The sequence below is a fragment of the Peromyscus maniculatus genome, chromosome 2 (assembly GCF_049852395.1).
Source record: "Peromyscus maniculatus bairdii isolate BWxNUB_F1_BW_parent chromosome 2, HU_Pman_BW_mat_3.1, whole genome shotgun sequence".
Lineage (NCBI taxonomy): Eukaryota > Metazoa > Chordata > Mammalia > Rodentia > Cricetidae > Peromyscus > Peromyscus maniculatus.
Genome location: NC_134853.1, coordinates 73,774,469 through 73,794,733, shown reverse-complemented (window position 1 = coordinate 73,794,733; position 20,265 = coordinate 73,774,469). Strand labels below are relative to the sequence as shown.

Genomic DNA, 20,265 nt, shown 5'->3' with positions numbered 1-20,265 from the left:
CGTTGGTACTGTTCATTTCTCTACTCTTGTTGGTGGACTCTGCATTTCACTGTCTTTGACTATGCTAGACATGACTGGCACTAATAGTCAGGAGCCTCAGCTTTGGATATTCACTGAAGTCAAGTGGATGATCTTTCTTGTTTGCTAAATGACACTAGAAACTCCATTAAATTAAATAAAAAATTCTTTTGGTGATTCCAGTATGCAGCCATGCTTGAGAACAGCCAGTCCAGACTTCTAGTTTGAGGATATTTGAAAATACTAAGCTGCAACAGAGAAGCATCTTTCACAACCTGCGGAGTGCAAGGAGTGACTTGATGTGCCTTCTGGCTTGGTGCATTCCTCTTCAAGTACCCAGGTTGTGTGACACAGAACTACATTCTCCTCTCAAAGTCACATTTGTTCCCTAGGTGTGCAATAAATAATAGTCACATAATTTTAGTTTTGGGCTGTCAATGTTCAGACCTAGTTTTCAAAAAAAAGTTTTAAGAGAATCACAATCACAAGAGAATTTAAACTCTGAAATTTTGGACAATACAGGAAGAATGATTTATCTGATGGGAGTTGAGATATATAGTGAGTGGAGAAGAGAAAAAAAAGCAAGGAGAATTAGGAATACTACCCTCAGAGGCTTAATATTATTTACAAACTTTATGCCCTTAGCAGGCTTCTTTCTAGCCAGCTCTTTCATCTTAAATTAACCCATTTCTATTAAGCTATGTTTTGTCATGTGGCCGTGCCATCACTGGTCTGCTGGCATCTTGCTTCTCCTTGGGTGGCGGCTAGGCATCTCTCCCTCCTCTCCTTTTTTTCTCCATATATCTGCTTAGATTTCTCACCTGCCTCTAAGCTGCCTTGCCATAGGCTAATGCAGATTTATTTATCGACCAATCAGAGCAACAATTATCCATAGCATAGAGAAAGACATCCCACAGCATGGATGTGTTAAGAAGTAATGTTTTAAATGATGAAGGAACTAGACACAGTTAAAATACATATCTATAATTAAAATATAGGAGGTAGCAAACTAAATTTCTTGACTAATATAGAGACAAATGTACTACATTAAGTAAATTAAGAAATAGAGGCAAAATAAACATATAATTTTGAAGAATAAGAGAATTCATCCAAGGGGACTTCTTTTAAGAAGACCTGGGAGTGAAGAAGAGGAAGGTGAACTTTATTTATTATGTGCCATCTACATTTGAATATTTGTTTCCATGTACTTGTCAGTACTTTCCTAGAAGCAATTCTATTCATCTAAGTAATTCAAAACTTACCTTAATTATCTAAGTCATTTAGCAAAGGGCTTCTGTTTTACACATAAAGCCTGGAGCACTTATATTACTTGCTGAGGGCCACACAGATACTTTAATGCTGAGAAATTTGGCTTCAACTCTATAATGAATACAGAGCCAGAAAGGAAGGTCATGGTAAAGTTGCTGGCAGTGTTCAATAACTCTTCCATTGGTATAGACGAGCATTTCTTACTGCATTCATTCACTTTAGGCAATAAGCAAAACCTTATGCTCTGTATCATGAGAAATTTGAGGCAAAGATTATAATTTCTGCAGCACTGGCCTTGAATAAACTTCTCTTTGAGTTTGTCTCAGCAGAGCAAGTGAGGAGTACAGACTGAAGATTCTAGACTTTTTCCAATCTGTGAAAACACAGTAGGTTACTAATGAAGTTCTAGGTATGCAAAGACATGCCTCACGGGAGGATATCAAGAAAGCACACTGAAAAATAACACTATGGTGGTATCTAGCTAAAAATTCAGAGAATAAATAAGCAGAAAGAAAATTCAAACAAGTAGTATTGGTTTAAATATTAAGGCAACTTAGTTTAAAGGGAGGTTTATTTTGTGGGGCAACTTACAAGTAAAGGAATATGTAACAGGGTTTGGGAAAGGTGAAGTGCAGTCCAGCGGTGTTCTCTGGAGAACTCTGCTTTGTCTACCTCCAGTGTCCAGGATCCAGGAACCAAGAGAGCCTGCCCATTCAGATCTCGGGTCTTCAGGGGTCCTCTCTCGGCTCTGTCTTGTAGGTGTGACAGTTACTGAAGCCTCAATGGGGATGGTACTTTCAGGTCAAAGCTGGAATGGCTACCCACTACAAAGTAGCTAAGGTGTTATCAAATCTGTGACAAAGTATGACAAAGAAGAATTAAATGGTAGGGGAGAAGATGGAAGTCACATTGGTAGTCCATCTGAATTTGGCTTTACATCCCAGGAACCAGGTGATGTCTTCGAGATTTTTTTTTTTTTTTTTTTTTTTTTTAGAAAGGACTGCTTTTCATTCAACTTCTTTGCATTAGAACTGTCAAATGTTTCTGCTGTACTTTTCACAGATTAGAATTTGCAACTTGGAATATTACTCTAGTACAGGGTTCAACGTAATAAGAAGGAACTTTATTCCTTCCATGTGCCATACTGTCCTAAAAGCTTGTAGGTAGCACCTTGTGTGACAGATCTCTTCTTGCCTAATAATTATTCAAATCTATGTTAGAAACAAGCCTTTTAGATGCCATTAATGGTTAAGCATGGACTTATTATAATCAATCAGGCCTTTATCTTTGGTCAAGATTAATTTACATTTTTCTGGGGGAAAGGATTTTTATACAGTACTTTCTTTAACTACTACTGTCTGATACCCTTTTTGTACTGAAGGGCTATACTTCTCATTGAAATATTATTTATATCAATTTCCTGAATCCTGTGTAACATGAAGAGAACTCTTACATGACTTTGAACTTCCATCCCTATTGTCTCTCTGATCACCAAATAAATATATTAATAGATAATGAAATAAAATCTGAATATAAACATAGAAAGTAACTAAGAGAAATTTTGTCTTTAGGGAAAAAATGATACCTGTGGTGATATATTGTGCAGAAATAAAGCTTGCCTGAGGATCAGAGGACAGAGCCAGACACTAGATGAAACATAGAGGTCAGGCAGTGGTGGCACACACCTTTAATCCTAGTACTTGGGAGTCACACACCTTTAATCCCAGCGCTTGAGATTTCATGCCTTTGCTACCAGTTTGGGAAGCACACACGCCATTAATCCAAGCACTAGGAAGGAAGTGAAATGGCTGGATGGAGAAAGGCATATAAAGTGTGAGGAGACAGGAACTAGTGCAAAGCCCTTTTGACTGAGGACTCAGAGGCTTACAATCTTAGGATTCGTGGAGACAGAATCTCGCCTTCCATTCCACCTGAGTATTCAGTAGTGGTAAGTTTCTCTAGTGGCTTGTTCCTTTGTCTCTCTGATTTTTCATCATTTACCCCAATATTTGGCTCCAGGTTTTTATTATAAGACTATTTTAGATTTCACACAACATATACCCACATGCCAAAGAAGCTTAAGCAGTAAAGAAAGCTCAGAAGCCACTGACTGGGAGTTAGTAAGTGTGGAGGAGATGCCAACTAGGTAACTGGTATAATATAGGAGGTGACGGTATTTAAGTGTCTTAAATACTTAATATAGAAGTTGTAAATATGGGATAGAAACTAAAAGACCTTCAAAGAGAAGGGGAACCATTAACAATCTAAAGACACATGTCTTCTTGTGAGAGAACGCTGTTTCAAATATGAGCCTACATTACGCTTTTCAAAATCGATACTGAGATGATTTTTAATAATCATAATGTGTGTGACAATGAGAATAGAAGCCTTCAAACACTTACAGACATCATGGGGAAGACATTAAGCCAAGCCAAAAGTGGACTGCAGGTTCACCTGATTTAGGTTTTTATGGGTCTCCCAGCACGAGGAACAAACTGAGTTCCAGTGCACTAATTATTCATTCAAGGTCTCAAATCCAGTTAGTGAGACTTATGCTACTATACTTTGAAAACGCCTCTTCAAAGGATTTTAAATTTAGTGTATAAGCTAGTTTTATGTCAACTTGGCATGAGCTAGAGTCATTTGAGAAGAGGGAAGGAACCTCAATTGAGAAAATGACTCCATCAGATTAGCCTATGGGCAAGTCTGTGGGACATTTTCTTAATTAGTGATTTGATGTGGGAGGGCCCAATTCACTATGAGTGGTGCCACCCCTGGGCAGGTGGTCCTAGGTGCTAAAAGCAGGCTGAGCAAGCTATGGGGAGCAAGCCAATATGCTGCATTCCTCCATGTCCTCTGCTTCAGTTCCTGCCTCCAGCTTCCTGCTTGAGTTCCTGCCCTGACTTCCTGTCATGATGGAGTGTAAGATGTAAGATGAAAGAAACCCTTTCCTCCCAAAGTTGTTTATGGTCATGCTGTTTTATCACAGCAACAGACACCCTAACTACTGTATTAACCACTAGCTATGGGCCCATGGACACATTACACTTTGTGGCTTGGTTTCATCTATAAATTATGTATATAATTCATGTATTGTTGAGAGAACAAACATGTCAGTACATCTCAACAACAGGCTCACAATCCATTCATTATTCACAGTTGTAAAATCAAAAATGTTCTGAAAACCTTGAGTCTTCATATAAGTTTGCAGGAAATTATTTGGTAGCAAAATGGATCTAAGCCTATCATCATTGGTGCAAAAAAGATATCACTGTGTTTGAGGCACTGCCAAGGCCCTGTGGAGAATTATGTAATAAATGGTACTAGCATTACATTTTCTCCATAGAGTAATAAATGGTACTAGCATTACATTTTCTCCACAGAGTCTGAAAACAATCTGATTTCAGTAACACGTTGTCTCAAGGAATTAGGATAAAGAATTATAGACTTGTCCCTAGAATAGATTAGCTTATCTAAGCTTTCAGTGAAAACACACTTTGCATTAAGGTTTTTGTAAGACATTGGGAGGAGTTCTAAGAAGCCTCATCATTAGTTGAGACCTTGACCTAGGAACCATTGGTGTAAACTAAACTGGGAAGGTGTAGGGCAGATGCAGTTTAATGAGTAGGCTCATTTAAAAAATTATTTTGTGTTTGAGAATATGTGGCTGCCAAGTGGAAATGTGGAAGTCAGAGGACAAAGTGCAGGTGTTCTCTCCATCAGGAAGTCATACCTTGGGAGAAAAGGCCTTTCTTCATTTGCTAAGCCTTCTCACAGGCTGAATTAGTTTAAAAGAACATACTGTTTTGAAATTTAAAACTGTATAGTGATAATGTAAGAACAGGATGTACAGATATATTATCATACCTATACAGTCTCAACATTTACATGAACACACACAATATTTGAGGCCAGGACAGTTGAAAATGAATTTTAGAATGGGTGGTTCTGATGGCTGTTTTTTGGTTGTCAGCTTGACTATATCTGGCATGAACTGCAATCCAGAAATTGAGGGCACACTTGTGATCCAGATCTTGAAGCAGGAAGACAACAAGCCTTTTGATCTGGATCTTGAGACTGGACAACACAGGCTTTTGATCCAAATATTGAGGTGGGATGACACACTTTTAATCTGGATCTTGATGTAGGAAGGGACACCTTTAATCTGGGCCACACTTCCTGCTGGAATCCTGTATAAGGACAAAGGAAGAAGGAAGCATTTTTTCATTCTTGGCCTGCTTGTCAGCATTATCAGTTCCTTCACTGGCATTGTCGTCTACTTCTTCAGGATTCCAGCATCTACAGAAGACCAGCTGAGACACCCAGCCTCATAGGACTGAGCAACTACTAGATTCTTGGACTTTCCAGTCACAGCTAGCCATTGTTGGACTGCAGCCTGTAAGTCATGCCCATATTTATATGTGTGTGTGTGTGTGTGTGTATACACACACACACACACACACACACATATATGGAGGATGTATATATATGGAGGATGTATATGTATATATGTATATATACACACATATATATGAGGATATATGTATATATACATATATATGTATATATATACATATATATATAGAGAGAGAGGGGGGGGAGATTCATTCCATAAGTTCTGTGGCTCTAGAAAACAGATTTTGGAACCAGGTGTGGGGTAATGCTGTGACAGACCTGACAATGTCTTGGGAGGATTGTGGAAAGACTTTGGAACTTTAGGCTAAAATAACCATTGAGTGTTAGGTGGGATATTATTTAGGAGCTTGGAAGATAAGAATCTTGAGAGCAGTGCAGAGGATGGAGGCCTGGCTTGTGAAGTTTCAGAGGGAAATTTAAAGACTCTATCAGGGCTATTTGGTATTTTGAATTAAAATTCTGTGACTCTGGTTAGCTGGGACTGAAGAATCAGCTATGATTAACAAGATACCAAAACTACTAAAGCATAACTTTGCTTTGCTGGAATACTTGATGCTGGTAATCTGGAGCTAAGAAGTTAGTGCTGATTAAGAAGAGACCAGCATCATTGAGGTGAAATCTTCTGGGAAGTGTTTCCTGAGAACGGAGATAAGCTGTGTTCCAGAGGTGGCTAAGGTTGTACCTTGTGCTGGTAGCTGGACTTGGTAATGTGTAAGAGTCACCCAGGTGGCACTGGTTTTAAAGGCAAGAAGGGGTCATGGAGAGCAGCTGAGGCTTGACACTGTGAGAGGAGAACAGGAAAGGCCATTGGTGAAGCTGCAGTTTCAGTAGCAGTTGAAGGCCCCGGACTGAAGAGGCCATGCAAAGGAAGTTGAGAGTTGGAACCATGAATAGAGCATATGAGAGGTTATTGGTGAAAATGCAGCCCAGTTGAAGTAAAGGACCCCAGTGTTTTAGAGATGCCAGTACCTTGGGAAGACCAACAATAGTAACAATAGTGGCATGGAGCCAGTCAGAGTTTAGAAGACAAACTGTGCTGCAGAGGGCAGGCCAGAGAAGCAACCAAATCCTTTGGAGGAGTCTAGAAGATTGTGAGTGAACCCCAGACAGCTGGACATTGAGTTACTAATACTGTTGGAATTTGGCTTTGCTTGGTTCACATTGTGACTGTGCCCTGATTTCTCCCTCTTGAAGTAAGAATGTATTTTACTGGAGCCCATAGTTGAGAGACTTTGAATTTTAAAAGAGATTGGATATTTTAAAGGGATGAAAATTTGATGTGTTTGAATTTGTAAAGACTGTGGGACTTTTAAAGTTATTTATCCTGTTTATGTGAGATCTTGGGGATGAATTGAGAAAGGAAGGGTCGTGGCATAATACTGATGTGCTTGTGTGTCAAGTTGACAAGGGGTCAGTTGTACTGGCTGGTTCTGTGTCAATTTGACACAGGCTAGAGTCATCAGAGAGGAAGGAGCCTCAGTTGAGGAAATGACTCCATGATCCAGCTGTAAGGCATTTTCCCAATTAGTGATCAATGAGGGAGGGCCCAGCCCATTGTGGGTGGTGTCACCCCTGGGCTGGTGGTCCTGGGTTCTATATAAAAGCAAGCTGAACAAAGCCATGGGGAGCAAGCCAGTAAGCAGGACCCCTCCATGGCCTCTGTAGCAGCTCTTGCCACCAGGTTCCTTCCCTGTTTGAGTTCCTGTCCTGAACTCCTTCAGTGATAAAAAGCAATGTGGAAATATAATCCAAATAAACTCTTTCCTCCCCCAACTTGTTTTCTGGTTATGGTGTTTCATGGCAGCAATAGAAACCCAAAGACAGTGGTACATAAGAAAAAGGCCATTTGCACAAATTTATAGGGTTTGGGTCAGGATTTGATGACTTAGAACTCTGTACACAGATCCTGAAGAACCCAGATTTAATCTTATGTTAAAGTACTCCAGAAAAATGTTACTGAGTCACAAGGAGAGAAGTAGTACTTCCCTTCAAACCTTTGATTCTGATTTCAAAACACAGTAGTCTATAAAGGCTGATATTACCCTAAAGCAACAAATAACACAAAGCAAACCCCAAATAGGTTTTAATGATTAAGATATATAAATTAAAAGGTATATAAGTAGTAACTAAAGAACCTAGAATCAAGAAATGAAGACTTAAAACTTGCATGCAAATATACCATAAAACCTAAAAAATACCAAAATATCTCAACTTTCTAGTATATACTTTAGGTCTTTTTTTATTTCCAATTCTTGGTAATCAAAATATGTACACTTTCACATGTTCCTGATTATGCAGGGATAAATTTATATTGATATAGTATTACAAACAGGTTTCACAGATGGGACAGCACAAAATAAACCAGTAATTTTCTATCTTGAGGCCCATTTTGGGGGCTGGGGGGAGACTCCTAAAGATTCCTTGGTAACACCATTATTAGTTTTAATTACCTACAAATACCTTTACAACTTGATTCACTCATTTTATCAACCTGGGAAGCAGGGGAGCCCCCACCTTTCACGAACAATTTTCAACAACTTTTCTTAGACAGTGATAAACAGTGTATGGTGACTTTGAACATATCTGGACTTGCACAAATTACATTTGCTTAATCACTGGGTTTGAGATGGATAGCCAAACATCATGGAACTGAAGGGCAACTATAAGAGATGGCAACCGAAGACTTTTTGAACTATTTCCAGCTCTCCATCAGTTGCTCCTAGTTCCATTGCATTAATTTCATTTGGTTCTTCAGAACATTTCTCTTATGCTTTGCCCAATCAATTCTACCAAAAGGTTGGGATTAGACTGACCAACAAATCTCTATGGCTCCAAAACCCAAGAGTAATTGCAAGTCAGTTCCCCATAGGCACTGTCCACTATTCATAGGATCTTTAGAAACTATTTGCACAAGGCCAAGGAGAAATTGCTTTATCACTAAATTTGACCCACATTGGGGCCATGCTAAAACTGCACTTCGGTAGCTAGTCTCAAATTTGGGCATACAAATGTCTCTCATTTTACTGCATCCACATAATATGCAATTTTTGATGCTGAATTAGAGAAATCTGACAATTAAAGGCTTCACCACAAGCATCACATTCATAAATTTCTTGGGTTTTCACCTCTGTATGGATCTTCTGATGGTTGACAAGGCTGCGTTGTTGACTAAAACTTTTGTCACATTTTTCACACCTGTAAGGTTTCTCTCCTGTGTGTATTCTCTGGTGTTGAATAAGACCCGAGTTCCTGCTAAAGGCTTTACCACATTCCTCACATTTATGGGGTTTATTACCAGTGTGAACACCCTGATGTCGAATAAGATTACAAAGTTGACTAAAGCTTTTGCCACACTGTCTGCACAAATAAGGTCTTTCACCAGTGTGGATTCTCTGATGTTCAATAAGAAATGAGCTCCGACTAAAGCTTTTCCCACAGACAGTACACAGGTAGGGCTTTTCACCAGTGTGGATCCTTTGATGCTGTACCAGATGCGCACTAACACTAAAAGTTTTCCCACACTCATCACATTTGTAAGATTTTTCCTTAGGGTAGACTTCCTGCTGTATAAGAAGACTGCAGTTAGGATCAAAACTTTCCTTAGTTTCATTGTATGGAGACGTCTTTTCCCTGATATGTATTCTCTGATGCTGAATGAGTCCCGAGCTTCTACTGAAGGCTTTTCCACACTCCTCACATTTGTGGGGTTTGTCTCCTGTGTGAATTCTCTGATGACGAGTAAGGTTGCAAAGCTGGCTGAAACTTTTTCCGCACTCTTTGCACTGATAAGGACGTTCACCAGTGTGGATCCTCTGATGTTCAATAAGGAATGAGCTTCGACTAAAACTTTTTCCACATTCAATACAAAGGAAAGGCTTCTCACCAGTGTGTATTTTTTGGTGTTGTATAAGGTATGTACTTAATCTAAAAGCTTTCCCACATTCACCACATTTATGAGGTCTTTCTCCAGTATGAATTCTCTGGTGTTCAACAAGCAATGAGTTTCGACTAAAACTTTTCTTGCATTTGGTACAGTGGTAGGGTTTCTCCCCAGTGTGTGTTCTCTGATGCTCAATAAGGTGCGATTTCCAACTGAAGGCTTTTCCACAGTCACTACATTTATGGGGTTTCTCACCTGTGTGAATCCTTTGATGTTTAACAAGGCTCCTTCTCTGGCTGAAGCTCTGTTTACACTGATTACACTGGTAAGGCCTTTCTCCAGTGTGGATTCTCTGATGTCTAATAAGAGTAGAGCTCACACTAAAGGTTTTCCCACAGAAGTTACACTCGTAGGGCCGTTCCCCAGTATGAATTCTCTGATGCTCAATAACAAATGAACTTCGACTAAAGCTTTTCCCACACTCATTGCACTGAAATGGTTTCTCACCAGTATGGACCCTTTGATGCTGAATGAAATGGGCCTTGCGGACAAAACCCTTTCCACATTCTTCACATTTATGACACTTCTCTTCTGAGTTTGGTCTCTTACGAACATTAGTGTGCCCTCTGAACATTTTCTGTTCCTGGGTCAAAGATTCAGGTGGTATTTCCCATAAGAAGATCCCTCTTTGTTTATCTAACCTACCAACAAGTTCAAAGGTTTCTCTACCTATAGGATCTTGGTCAATTTCACTTTTGATTCTTGTTACTATTACACCTGGTGGGTCTATGTCTTCCTCGATTTCTTCTTTCACAGTTGGCTCTTCATTTTTATTTCTGTTTAAAACATCTGAAATATTTGTAAATAAAAAATATAATTATCAGCCAAGCTCTTTAATGGCAAAGAGAAATTATTAGAAAAACAAAGTCATCAAGTTAAACCAATCTACTATAGCCTATGTGTATTTTCTTTTACTACTTCAGTTTTAAAACTAATTCATAATATATATTTTACTAAATACTTTTTTAAAAGAGGCAAGATATATTGCCTAGACTGGCCTTGAATTCCTGGGTTCATGAGATTCTACATCATCATTCTTAGCAGGTAGGACTATAGGTGTGTGTGTCACTGTTCTTGGCTTAATATTACTTAACATTACTTATCTGATTTATTTACTGTTTAGTTTTTTATAGCAGTGTGATTATTAAAGAAAGGATACCAAGGGAAGAAAATAGTAATTTCAGGAAATTTAGGTGAGAAAACATTATTGGGATATGAATAGACAAATAGTTGAGAGAAAAGGACACATAAGAGGATCGTAGGAAGGATGAAAGATAAAGAACCAGGGGATTCTACAATTAATTCATTAACCAGAATTTAGTGGCTGACTATCTAAAGCATGCTAGATATTAAGTTATGAGGCAAGATTAAAAGATAAGACATAAGCCGGACGGCGGTGGCACACGCCTTTAATCCCAGCACTCGGGAGGCCGAGGCAGGAGGATCTCTGTGAGTTCGAGGCCAGTCTGGGCTACAGAGCAAGATCCAGGAAAGGCACAAAGCTACACAGAGAAACCCTGTCTCGAAAAACCAAAAAAAAAAAAAAAAAAAAAAAAAGATAAGACATAAAACACTACCAAATAAAATGATGTTTAAGTGAAATTAGAGAGAAAATACCAATAATGATGACAAGATATTAAGTAAAGAGCAGCACCTATAATAAAGAATTAGGATATCTATTTGTAAGAATAATATGTTCATAGTTAATGGGAAAAAAAGAAAAAAGTAGTCTGTCATAGATTATGATATCATCTAAAATAAACCATACCACATTTTTTCAGCCTTCTAACAAAAACCCTGCATAGGTTGAAGGGAAAAAAAGAATATAATGATATATAATAAAACAGAGTACCAGATTGACTTCCCATCTCTAATTTGATAACTTACCTTTATATTTGATCCTAAACAAGTTCCTTTTAGTTAACTGTCTTTTATCACAATTTTGTAGTCTTATAGTTTTTTAACTACTTCAAACATTACTAAGCTATTGTATACCACTCTTCCCCAATTAAAATTTAAAAAAATTTCTTATTCTCCCAAGCAACTATTAAAAGCGTGATTTCTTTCTTCGGCTAGTATCTCCTCTCAAATTCACTTCACTGGATTGCTTCCTTTAACACAGCAAACAAGAATGAAAAGTTCCTCCAACTTACAGTCTCTACCTCTAACAATTATCTGCAACAGGGTATGTATATGTCATTCATGTCCAAAAGTAATTCACTGCCTCTCCTGATCCCACTCTCCTCTGAGAAGGTGTTCAATTCCTTCCTCTTCTTTCAATCTGCACTTTCCACTGGCATCTTCCTACCATGACATGACCAACTTCGTTTTCAGTCTCAAGTCTTTTCTTGACAGAAGCCACCTGAAACAAAATCTCACACTGCAGCTCTCCCTCAGTTTCCTTACTTCCTCAGCTTCTTCCTATTCAATTTCTTCTGTAAGCTACAATCAAGTATAATTTGTTTCCAGACAATTTCTCATCAAATCACTACCGACTTTCAAACAACACAGCGGGGTTGTGAAGTCTTTATTTTATTATTTTATTCAGCAGTAGCAGCAGCAGCAGCATCTAACATTGTTGATCATTTCATTTCTTAACACTGTTCTTTTTGGTGGTACTTTTTTTTTATATGCCTCCCTACTTCTTTCAGTTTTTTTCTACTGAATTTACTTCATCACTTTGTCTACCTTTGACAACTACTTTGTGTAATTGTTACTCAGGTTTATATCCTTTTAACATTATCCTATAAATATATCTTCCATTGAAATACCTCAGAATATGACCACCATCATCATCTCTTAATGTCTCCTCATTTTTAATCATCACTACCTATTATTCTTAAATCCTAGATTTCTCCTTTTTTTTTCATTATTGTTAACCACCAAAACTATGGATTTCTTTCTAGTATCTACTTCTTATTTTAACCCCCACAATCAGGCACCCATTTGAGCAGTGGTTTTCAATCTTCCTAATGCTGTGACCCTTTAATACAGTTCTTCATGCTGTGGTGGTTCCCAACCATTAAATTATTTTTGTTGCTACTTCACAAATGAATTTTGCTATTGTTATGAATCATAATGTAAACATCTGCTATGCAGGGTATCTATATGGGACCCCTGTGAAATGGTCATTTGACCCCCAAATGGGTTGCAACCCACAGGTTGAGAACCATTGACCTTGAGGCTGCCATCATACTACATTTATACATTAGCCTCATGGATTCCAGACAGATGTTTGTTTAGAGATGAAATTATATTCATGGCATTACCTGAGGATTCACTAACCATATCACTTTAAGATCAAATGACAGATCTTTTTGATAACATTTTATAATGCACAGGACTTTCCATGATATGGCCTCTATGCCTCAGTTCAACCTTTCTATCCTATAGTTATGATACATTACATAAGTAAATCACTTACACTGTCTTTCACATTATACCTTTGTATATCCCATTTAATAATCATTTTTCAACATTGTTTACCAAAGGAACCTTTGGGTTTTTGTAATTTGGTCCAAAGCAGTTACCCTAAAAAGTCTTTCCAAAGTTCATCAGATGCATTTAGGTGGTGTGTGTGTGTGTGTGTGTGTGTGTGTGTGTGTGTGTGTGTGTGTGTTTGCCAACTATTTTTGTTAATAACCACAATGAGATGTTTCCTTAGAAATTACTGTTAACTCTGTACTTTTTCTGGATGTTTATTCAAGGAAATAAGACAAACTTCTGGGTGTGTGTGCCTTGTGTTATTACCATAAAAAATAGCTAGTATATACTATAGAAAAGTGAAATATTTATAGAGTAGTAGCAAAAAAATACAAAATTTAGGAAAAAAATAACTAAAAAGGGTGCAAGATCAGAACCCAGTATGGTAGTATACTCCTATAATCCCAACACTCAAAGGGATTGAGGCAGGAAAACTACTGTAGTTTGGGGCTAACCTGTACTTATGAGATCAGGCTGCCCTGAGCTACATAGCAATACTCTAACTCAAAATAAAAAACAAAGGGGCTGGAGAGATGGCTCAGAGGTTAAGAGCACTGACTACTCTTCCAGAGGTCCTGAGTTCAATTTCCAGGAACCACATGGTGGCTCACAACCATCTGTAACGAGATCTGATGCCCTCTTCTGGCCTGCAGTCATACATGCTGTATACATAATAAATAAATAAATCTTAAAAAAATAAAAAACAAAATAAAAAGATCAATTTGGTTGTAGTGGTACATATCTACAGACCCAGATACTTCAGAGGCTGAAACAGGAAGATCACTTGAGTCCTGGAGTTTGAGACCAGCCTGGGCCATATTGTGAGAGTCCCCACCCCCAAACAAACACTAAAAAAAAGTTAGAAAAAGAATAAAGTGCAAGGTCTATAAAAATTATCCAATTTTTTTTCTGAAAGATAAAGAAGAGTTAAACAGAGGTAACCAAATGACTAATGACATTCTATTATAAAAATCATAATTCTTCCCAAACTAATCCATAAACAATTAATATTCCAATCAAAATAATATCAACTAATTATAATAAATAAACCCCGATGAGTCTAATTTCAGCTGGAAGAAGGTAGGCAGCTGGGTAATTAAGTATAATTTGAAAGATTATTACAGAATTCGTTAGGCTTAAAATACATTGCTAAACTAAATGAATCAATGACATTGGCATAAATATAATGAATCTGTCAACAAGATAGGTAGGTTAAAAACAAGTTAAGTGTAGGCTTCCAAAAAGAGTAGCTTTGAAATAACTACTAGATCTTGGAGATTATACGTCATGCCTCTACATCTTCTCATCCTGTGCCCATAATTAAATTATCTTCAGCAGGCAAGCTGACTCAAAGAAGGTCTCTCTAGAAACCCAGAAACTGAAAAAAACTAGTTAAAATGAATGTAACTAGACTATAACCTGTGAACACAGTTGTTAAAAGAACAGAAACATGTGGACAGAGTAATAAATACTAGTTGACCAAAGGAAAAGATAATGCAAAAAGTTATAGGGACTCTCTGTTACAGTCCTAAGCCCCAGTGTGTTAAGACTGGAAGGGGGTTCTCTTTAAAAAAAAAAATCAGGTTTAGATCAGATCAGGAAGTGGGGTCCTCAGGATAGAATACATGGTCCTTTTAAGAACAAAGACAAATATACTCCTTGTCCTCCTACACCCATGTCATATGAGGGCAAAGTAAGAAGGTAGCCATATTCAGTCAAGGGGATCTCCATCAAGAACTCAGTTTATTAGTACCCTGAGCTTGAACATCCTAGTCTATAGAACCATAAAAGATAAATAGCCATGTTTAAACTATCCAGGTTACAGTCTTTTGTTATAGTGGTCTAATTTGAGTAAAAAGAGCACAGTTGTTTACTTTTGGCGACTGAGTCAACTTCTCTTTTCAGCACTATTCTGATCAGCTATAATCATGTCTAGATATTCTATAAGACACATGTCCCTATTAAAAAAGTCCCCTTACTGGATTACACTAGCATGGATAATATCTTTAACTAAATAGGGCTAATAATATGATAGCTGAGAAGACATCTGATGACAGTAATATGAAAGTAAATCAACCTTAAAACCGTAGTTACAGTTTTTCAGTGAAGGACCAGACAGTATTTTCACTCTAGCTATATGGTCTCTGCCACTGTAGCTCAAAAGTATACAGACATTACATTAAGGAATGGGTCTGCTGTGGGACAGATTTGACCTGTTGGCCATAGTTGGTAACTTGACTATTTAAAAGATTATAGAACAACCAGTTTTCTTGGTTAACAAATGAGAGAATGGAGAAGAACTAGAATTTGTAGGGCCTAGCACAGTGTTTAATAACTGTTAACTGCATGAATACTTTAACTGAGGAGAGAACATAGACAAAAGAAAAAAAAAATGAGTCCAAGGTCTTGTATTCTCAGTAACTCTCAGTTCTGACAAGATCCAATATGAGTCAATAAAATGAAAGCCAAAAAGCTGAGTGATTAGCTATTAGCTGTATCATCAATGTAGCTATTAAGATTTAAAAAAAAAAAAACATGAAAAAGTATGATATAAAGGTAGGAAAGAGCTATGTTTTGGAAAACAGTCAGATGAAATGGAGGAGAATACTGTATGGGATCAGTAACATAACAGTGCTCTCTGGTTAAAGGTGCTCTCATCAAGGGAATGGAAGTGGGGTCTGCTGAAGAGCATGAGGAGACTGTGGAAGGAGAAATAAGGAACAGTGAAAAGCTGTATTTAAGATAAACTCAAGAAGAAAGCCTGAAAGTACAAGCTCACCAAAGGGCTCACTGCTCCACCTTTGCCAGTGTGTGTCCCATACAGGAGGTACAGGCAGGACTGGCATTGCTCTGCTTCTGTCAGATGTACCCTTCTGGATATCCTCCAAGTAGATAAGCTGGCAGTGAGCCAGATACACCACGGCATATGGGGGAAGGGGGTCATCTAGAGGCCGAATTTGTGAAGTTCTAGTGTAATAGATCCATCAGAAGTTTTAAACAGACTAGCCCCAAATCATCTGGATGGCCAGGACCTAGTTTAGCATAAGACAATAATTCAATTAAGAGAAACCGTTTTTAAATTCACTTGTAACTTACTCAGAAACATGACTATTCAAGAAGCATATAATATAGGCCTGGCTTTATGGTAAGTGCTGAAAACATCCAATGAAAAAGACGGTTCTGTCCTTAATGCTGATCCATGTGTAATGAGAACGAACATAGAGAATGATCTGCAGATTGGCAGAAATGGAAGTAAAGACAAGACAGTAAAGAGGGGTTATTTAACTGGGCAGAGAAGATTCCTGAGATCTCAATGGACTATCTCAGACATAACTTACATTGTTTCCAAAAGAAGAAAACTATCAGTCTGGAGCTCAACAGAGGTGATAAGGAAAATAGCAATCATATGGGGGTGGGGGGGAGAACACATCAATCAATACTTTCATTATTTTTATTACCTGCTAGTCATCATTTTAAGTACTTTACTGATATCTAACCTGGTAATCAAAACAACAGTATAAGAGGTACATGTCATTATTATTTCCATTTCTGAAGAAAGATAAAAATGATTTCCCCCATAGTCACAAAACTGGCAACAACTAGGAATCCCAATAGGAGGTAGTTAGGTGCCACATTACCTTTCTTAGCTGGGGCTTACCATCTCATGGTGGCAGCTAATGACCTGAGTAAAGGTAAGGGCCTCTAAGCAAAGGGGACAGATAACAAGGATCACAAGCAAATACAGAGAAGCAATAAAGAATTTTAAGCAAACCATGTGTAGTGGGGCATGTCTGAAATCCCAGCAATTTGGGTGGTTGAGCAGGAAGATTGTGAATTTGAAGCCATCCTGGGCTATGAAGCAAAAACATGTCTCAAAACAAAACAATAAAAAAGTCATAAGCATTCAAAAAAAGGGCTAGAATAAGGTCCAAAGGAGTGTACTGTATCTGACAATGAAGTTGTTAATAAATCCCCGTGGAACAACTTATGGAGACTGAGGAGCCAAGATAAAAATCACAGAGACAGCAGAAGGTAAAGTTGTACTAAATATACATAAACTTATAAAAAATGGTGGGAAAAGAGAAGCAGTCAGTCACAGGAAATAGCAAGAGGAAGACACTAACTGGTTTAGTTGTTTCTTTTTCCCCAAGTTGGAAAGGCCATGATGTAAACCTATCATAAGAACAGAGGTTACAAAGGGTAATGAGCTGGAGATGTACCTCACTGGAAGAAAGGCTGCTTAGCATAAACAAGGACCATGGCCCAATTTCTTTAAGTAGCAAGGGATAAAGAACTAAGACTATAGCTCAGTTTCTAGTGAAAAGACAGAAGCTGGTTTAAGGGTAGGTGGATGAGGGGCACAGGAGTTAAGAATTCATGCTAGTGAACTCTATTTTAATAGTCTGTGAAACAGAAGATGAAGCCCACAGAGAGATGAGAAAATTTAAAATTTTGAAACTGCTACTAAAACTAATAGGAAAAGAAGCATATCACATACAAAAAAAGTCGCTGAGATATAAACCCAGTGTAAATTAGGAGACACATAGACACTATGGTGGGCATGGTGGTGCATGCCTTTAATCCCTTAGGAATTCCTAATCAGTTAGGAAGCAGAGCTGGGTGGACCTCTGTGACCTCCAGGCCAGCCTTGACATAGGTCAACCAGGGCTACACAGAGAGATCCTTTCTCAAAACAAATAAACATCCCCTCCTCACTAGATACTTATAGGACACTGATCCTTTAATTAGAGAATTTTTCTGTGGTGCTTGGGTATTAGGTAGAAGGGGGCAAAAGGGACAGATCTTATAATAAACACAAGATTTGAAATTTGCAGAATAAGTACAGCATAATATCAAAGTGGCCAGACAACATGCTGTGATTAGAAGACATCTTCACAAGTCAGGACAGGATTGAAACCATCAGGAAGACATGGATACAACAAGAGGCAGGAAATACATTAAGAATGAATAGGTTTAGGTAGACAGGTGAAGGAGAAGTGGAAAGGTAAGCCACAGTTAAGCTCCACCAGGGCAAGAAGCAGGCCTGTTTCACCTCTTTGTTTAGTCAGAGTCAACAACCAACTGTTACTGAAATAAGTGGCCAGAGAATAGGACAGTGTGTTCTCACACTTGCTTGTTACAACAAACTTAGGATCATGATCAATGAGATGAGTAGTTAATAAGCGTGAAAAGCAGGTTCCTGGAGTCTACAGGACCAGTATCCACTGAGGCTCACTTACTGACTGGGTTAAGCAGTGAAGACTAAAAACCTCCCCTCTCCCCCCACCCCCCAAAAAAGTTGACAGACGATGGTAAAAAGGGACAGACTGGGTAGAGCAAGACTTCTGACCCAGGACATTTTATTGGAAGGTAGAAAACAAATGCTTTGGGAGCGGCACTGAAGGGCTGGAAGAACAATCAGCTTTTGCCTTCCAGCCTTGAGACAACGCAAGAGGAAGGACGACTGGGGAGAATGAGCAGCCCCCACTTGAAGGTCTGCCAGAGAAGTGGTGTCCCTGGGAACGTGCCAGGTTTCTGTGTAGGCCAGGAGGGGTAAGGAACACTGTGTAAAGAAACTTCACTCCAGAAGGCAGTGAAAAGGGGTGGGAGGAAAGCAGTGGGAAGATGCACCAAGAAGAGAAGCCCAGAGTAACATGGGAAGGAGACTGGGAAGCTGAAAAACCTTGCACTTTGGTTATAAGGAAGGTCGGGATAAGAGAGTCATGGACATAATGAATGGCGGAGAGATGTGAATCAGAATTTTGGAACAAAACGGTAGTGGCATTAATAATACTGGTTGAAGTGTTCTGAATATGAGTGTTAGCAACTTATTAGATATGTTAGAGAAACAGCACAGTCTTACCCAGAGAGACCAGGTTTCCATAACTGTCCATCATGACATCTTTATACAAGCTTCTCCGAGCTGGGTCCAGATAATCCCACTCCTCCTGGGTAAAAAAAAAAACATAGCCATATCCTCAAATGTCAGCAACTGCTGAAATAGTACGATTTCTGTAGTCAGTTCCAGTTTTCTCAGGGACAATTCTATCACTTACCATGGTCATATTCACTAGGAGGAACCAAGTTAAGAATGTCAAAAGGTGCCCAATTCTTGGAACTGACTTTTACAGGCAAACACCTAGACTGGAAAGGAACTGATCTGAATCTGTGCCTTCTAAACTGAAAGCCCTTTCTGGTTTGGTTACTGCACAGTAATGTCACTACTATTTTAATTATAGTTAACAGCCTCAAGACCTCTCCAAGCTTCTCTCACCTCACCGGCCCCCTCCAATGGTCTACCCACACCAGCTTGAGACCCAATTCAACTCAATTCCATTAGGTCCCTAAGCACCCACCTTAAGTTCAGCCATCAGGCCAGCTGCAGAAGACAGAGGATATCAAAAATAGTGCCTCACTTGGGGAACTCACAAACGAGAACTAACTTGGAGCAGTCTTAATTTTCTCCAGCCGATTTATCAAGTTGTTCTTGGGGAAAAAAAAAAAAAAAAGAGCCCATTAACTAACTGCACCCGGAGCACGGAGTACTCCGGCTGTTGGCTGGGGTCCTCCCTTAGAACTGGCAGCCAGCAGATGGGACTGGGGAGGTGATGGCACGGCCTGGCCGTCTCGGGAGCGGCGAAATAACGGAGGTCTCTCGAAGGGGCAACTCACCTTTGGCTCCAGCAGTGGGCTTGGGGACGCCATGTCCTCGTTCAGGAATAGCAGCCACACAGCAATGAGGCTCCGGCGAGGCCTAGCCGCCTGCTGGAAATTAGGCCCCGCCAAGACGAGGCTCACTGGATGGGTCTGGGGAGGTCCTGCCTCGGTCTCAGAGTGGTCACGTTCCCAGGGCCATATCAGACAATCTGCTTGACTGTCCCCCCACCCCAAGCCCCGTCTCCTGCCCGGCTGTGCAGTCTTTCGGGCCTCGCTGCAGTCTCCTGGCTGCCAATTTCTCCACCTCACAGTCAAGCAGCGCTACAGCCGACCACCCCTGAACCAGAAGGCGTTACCCGGAACCTTCACCGAACCTCTCCAACTACAACTCCCAACATGCCCCGGGGGCGCGCCACAGCCTTCTTCCGCAAATGGCAATAGACTACATTTCCCAGTGTGCACAGGATTAGGCAACAACAGGG

General features: G+C 39.2%; 1 protein-coding gene across 4 annotated transcripts; it reads right to left on the bottom strand.

Annotated features, from left to right (window-relative positions):
- Nucleotides 1-7,607: 7,607 nt before the first annotated feature.
- Nucleotides 7,608-20,241, bottom strand: Znf189 (zinc finger protein 189). 4 transcript variants are annotated; one of them, XM_015992502.3, is made up of 4 exons: nt 19,799-20,216; nt 19,483-19,612; nt 18,990-19,074; nt 7,608-10,432 (listed from the first exon to the last, which is right to left on the bottom strand). In XM_015992502.3, exons 2-4 carry the CDS (start codon nt 19,495-19,497, stop codon nt 8,724-8,726), a joined length of 1,809 nt encoding a protein of 602 aa, XP_015847988.1. In that variant the 5' UTR covers nt 19,498-19,612; nt 19,799-20,216; the 3' UTR covers nt 7,608-8,723. The 4 variants fall into 4 exon arrangements, with proteins under 4 accessions (XP_015847988.1, XP_015847990.1, XP_006973725.1 ...); XM_015992504.3 differs by having other exon boundaries at nt 18,990-19,071; XM_006973663.4 differs by lacking the exon at nt 19,483-19,612 and having other exon boundaries at nt 19,799-20,241.
- Nucleotides 20,242-20,265: the final 24 nt, after the last annotated feature.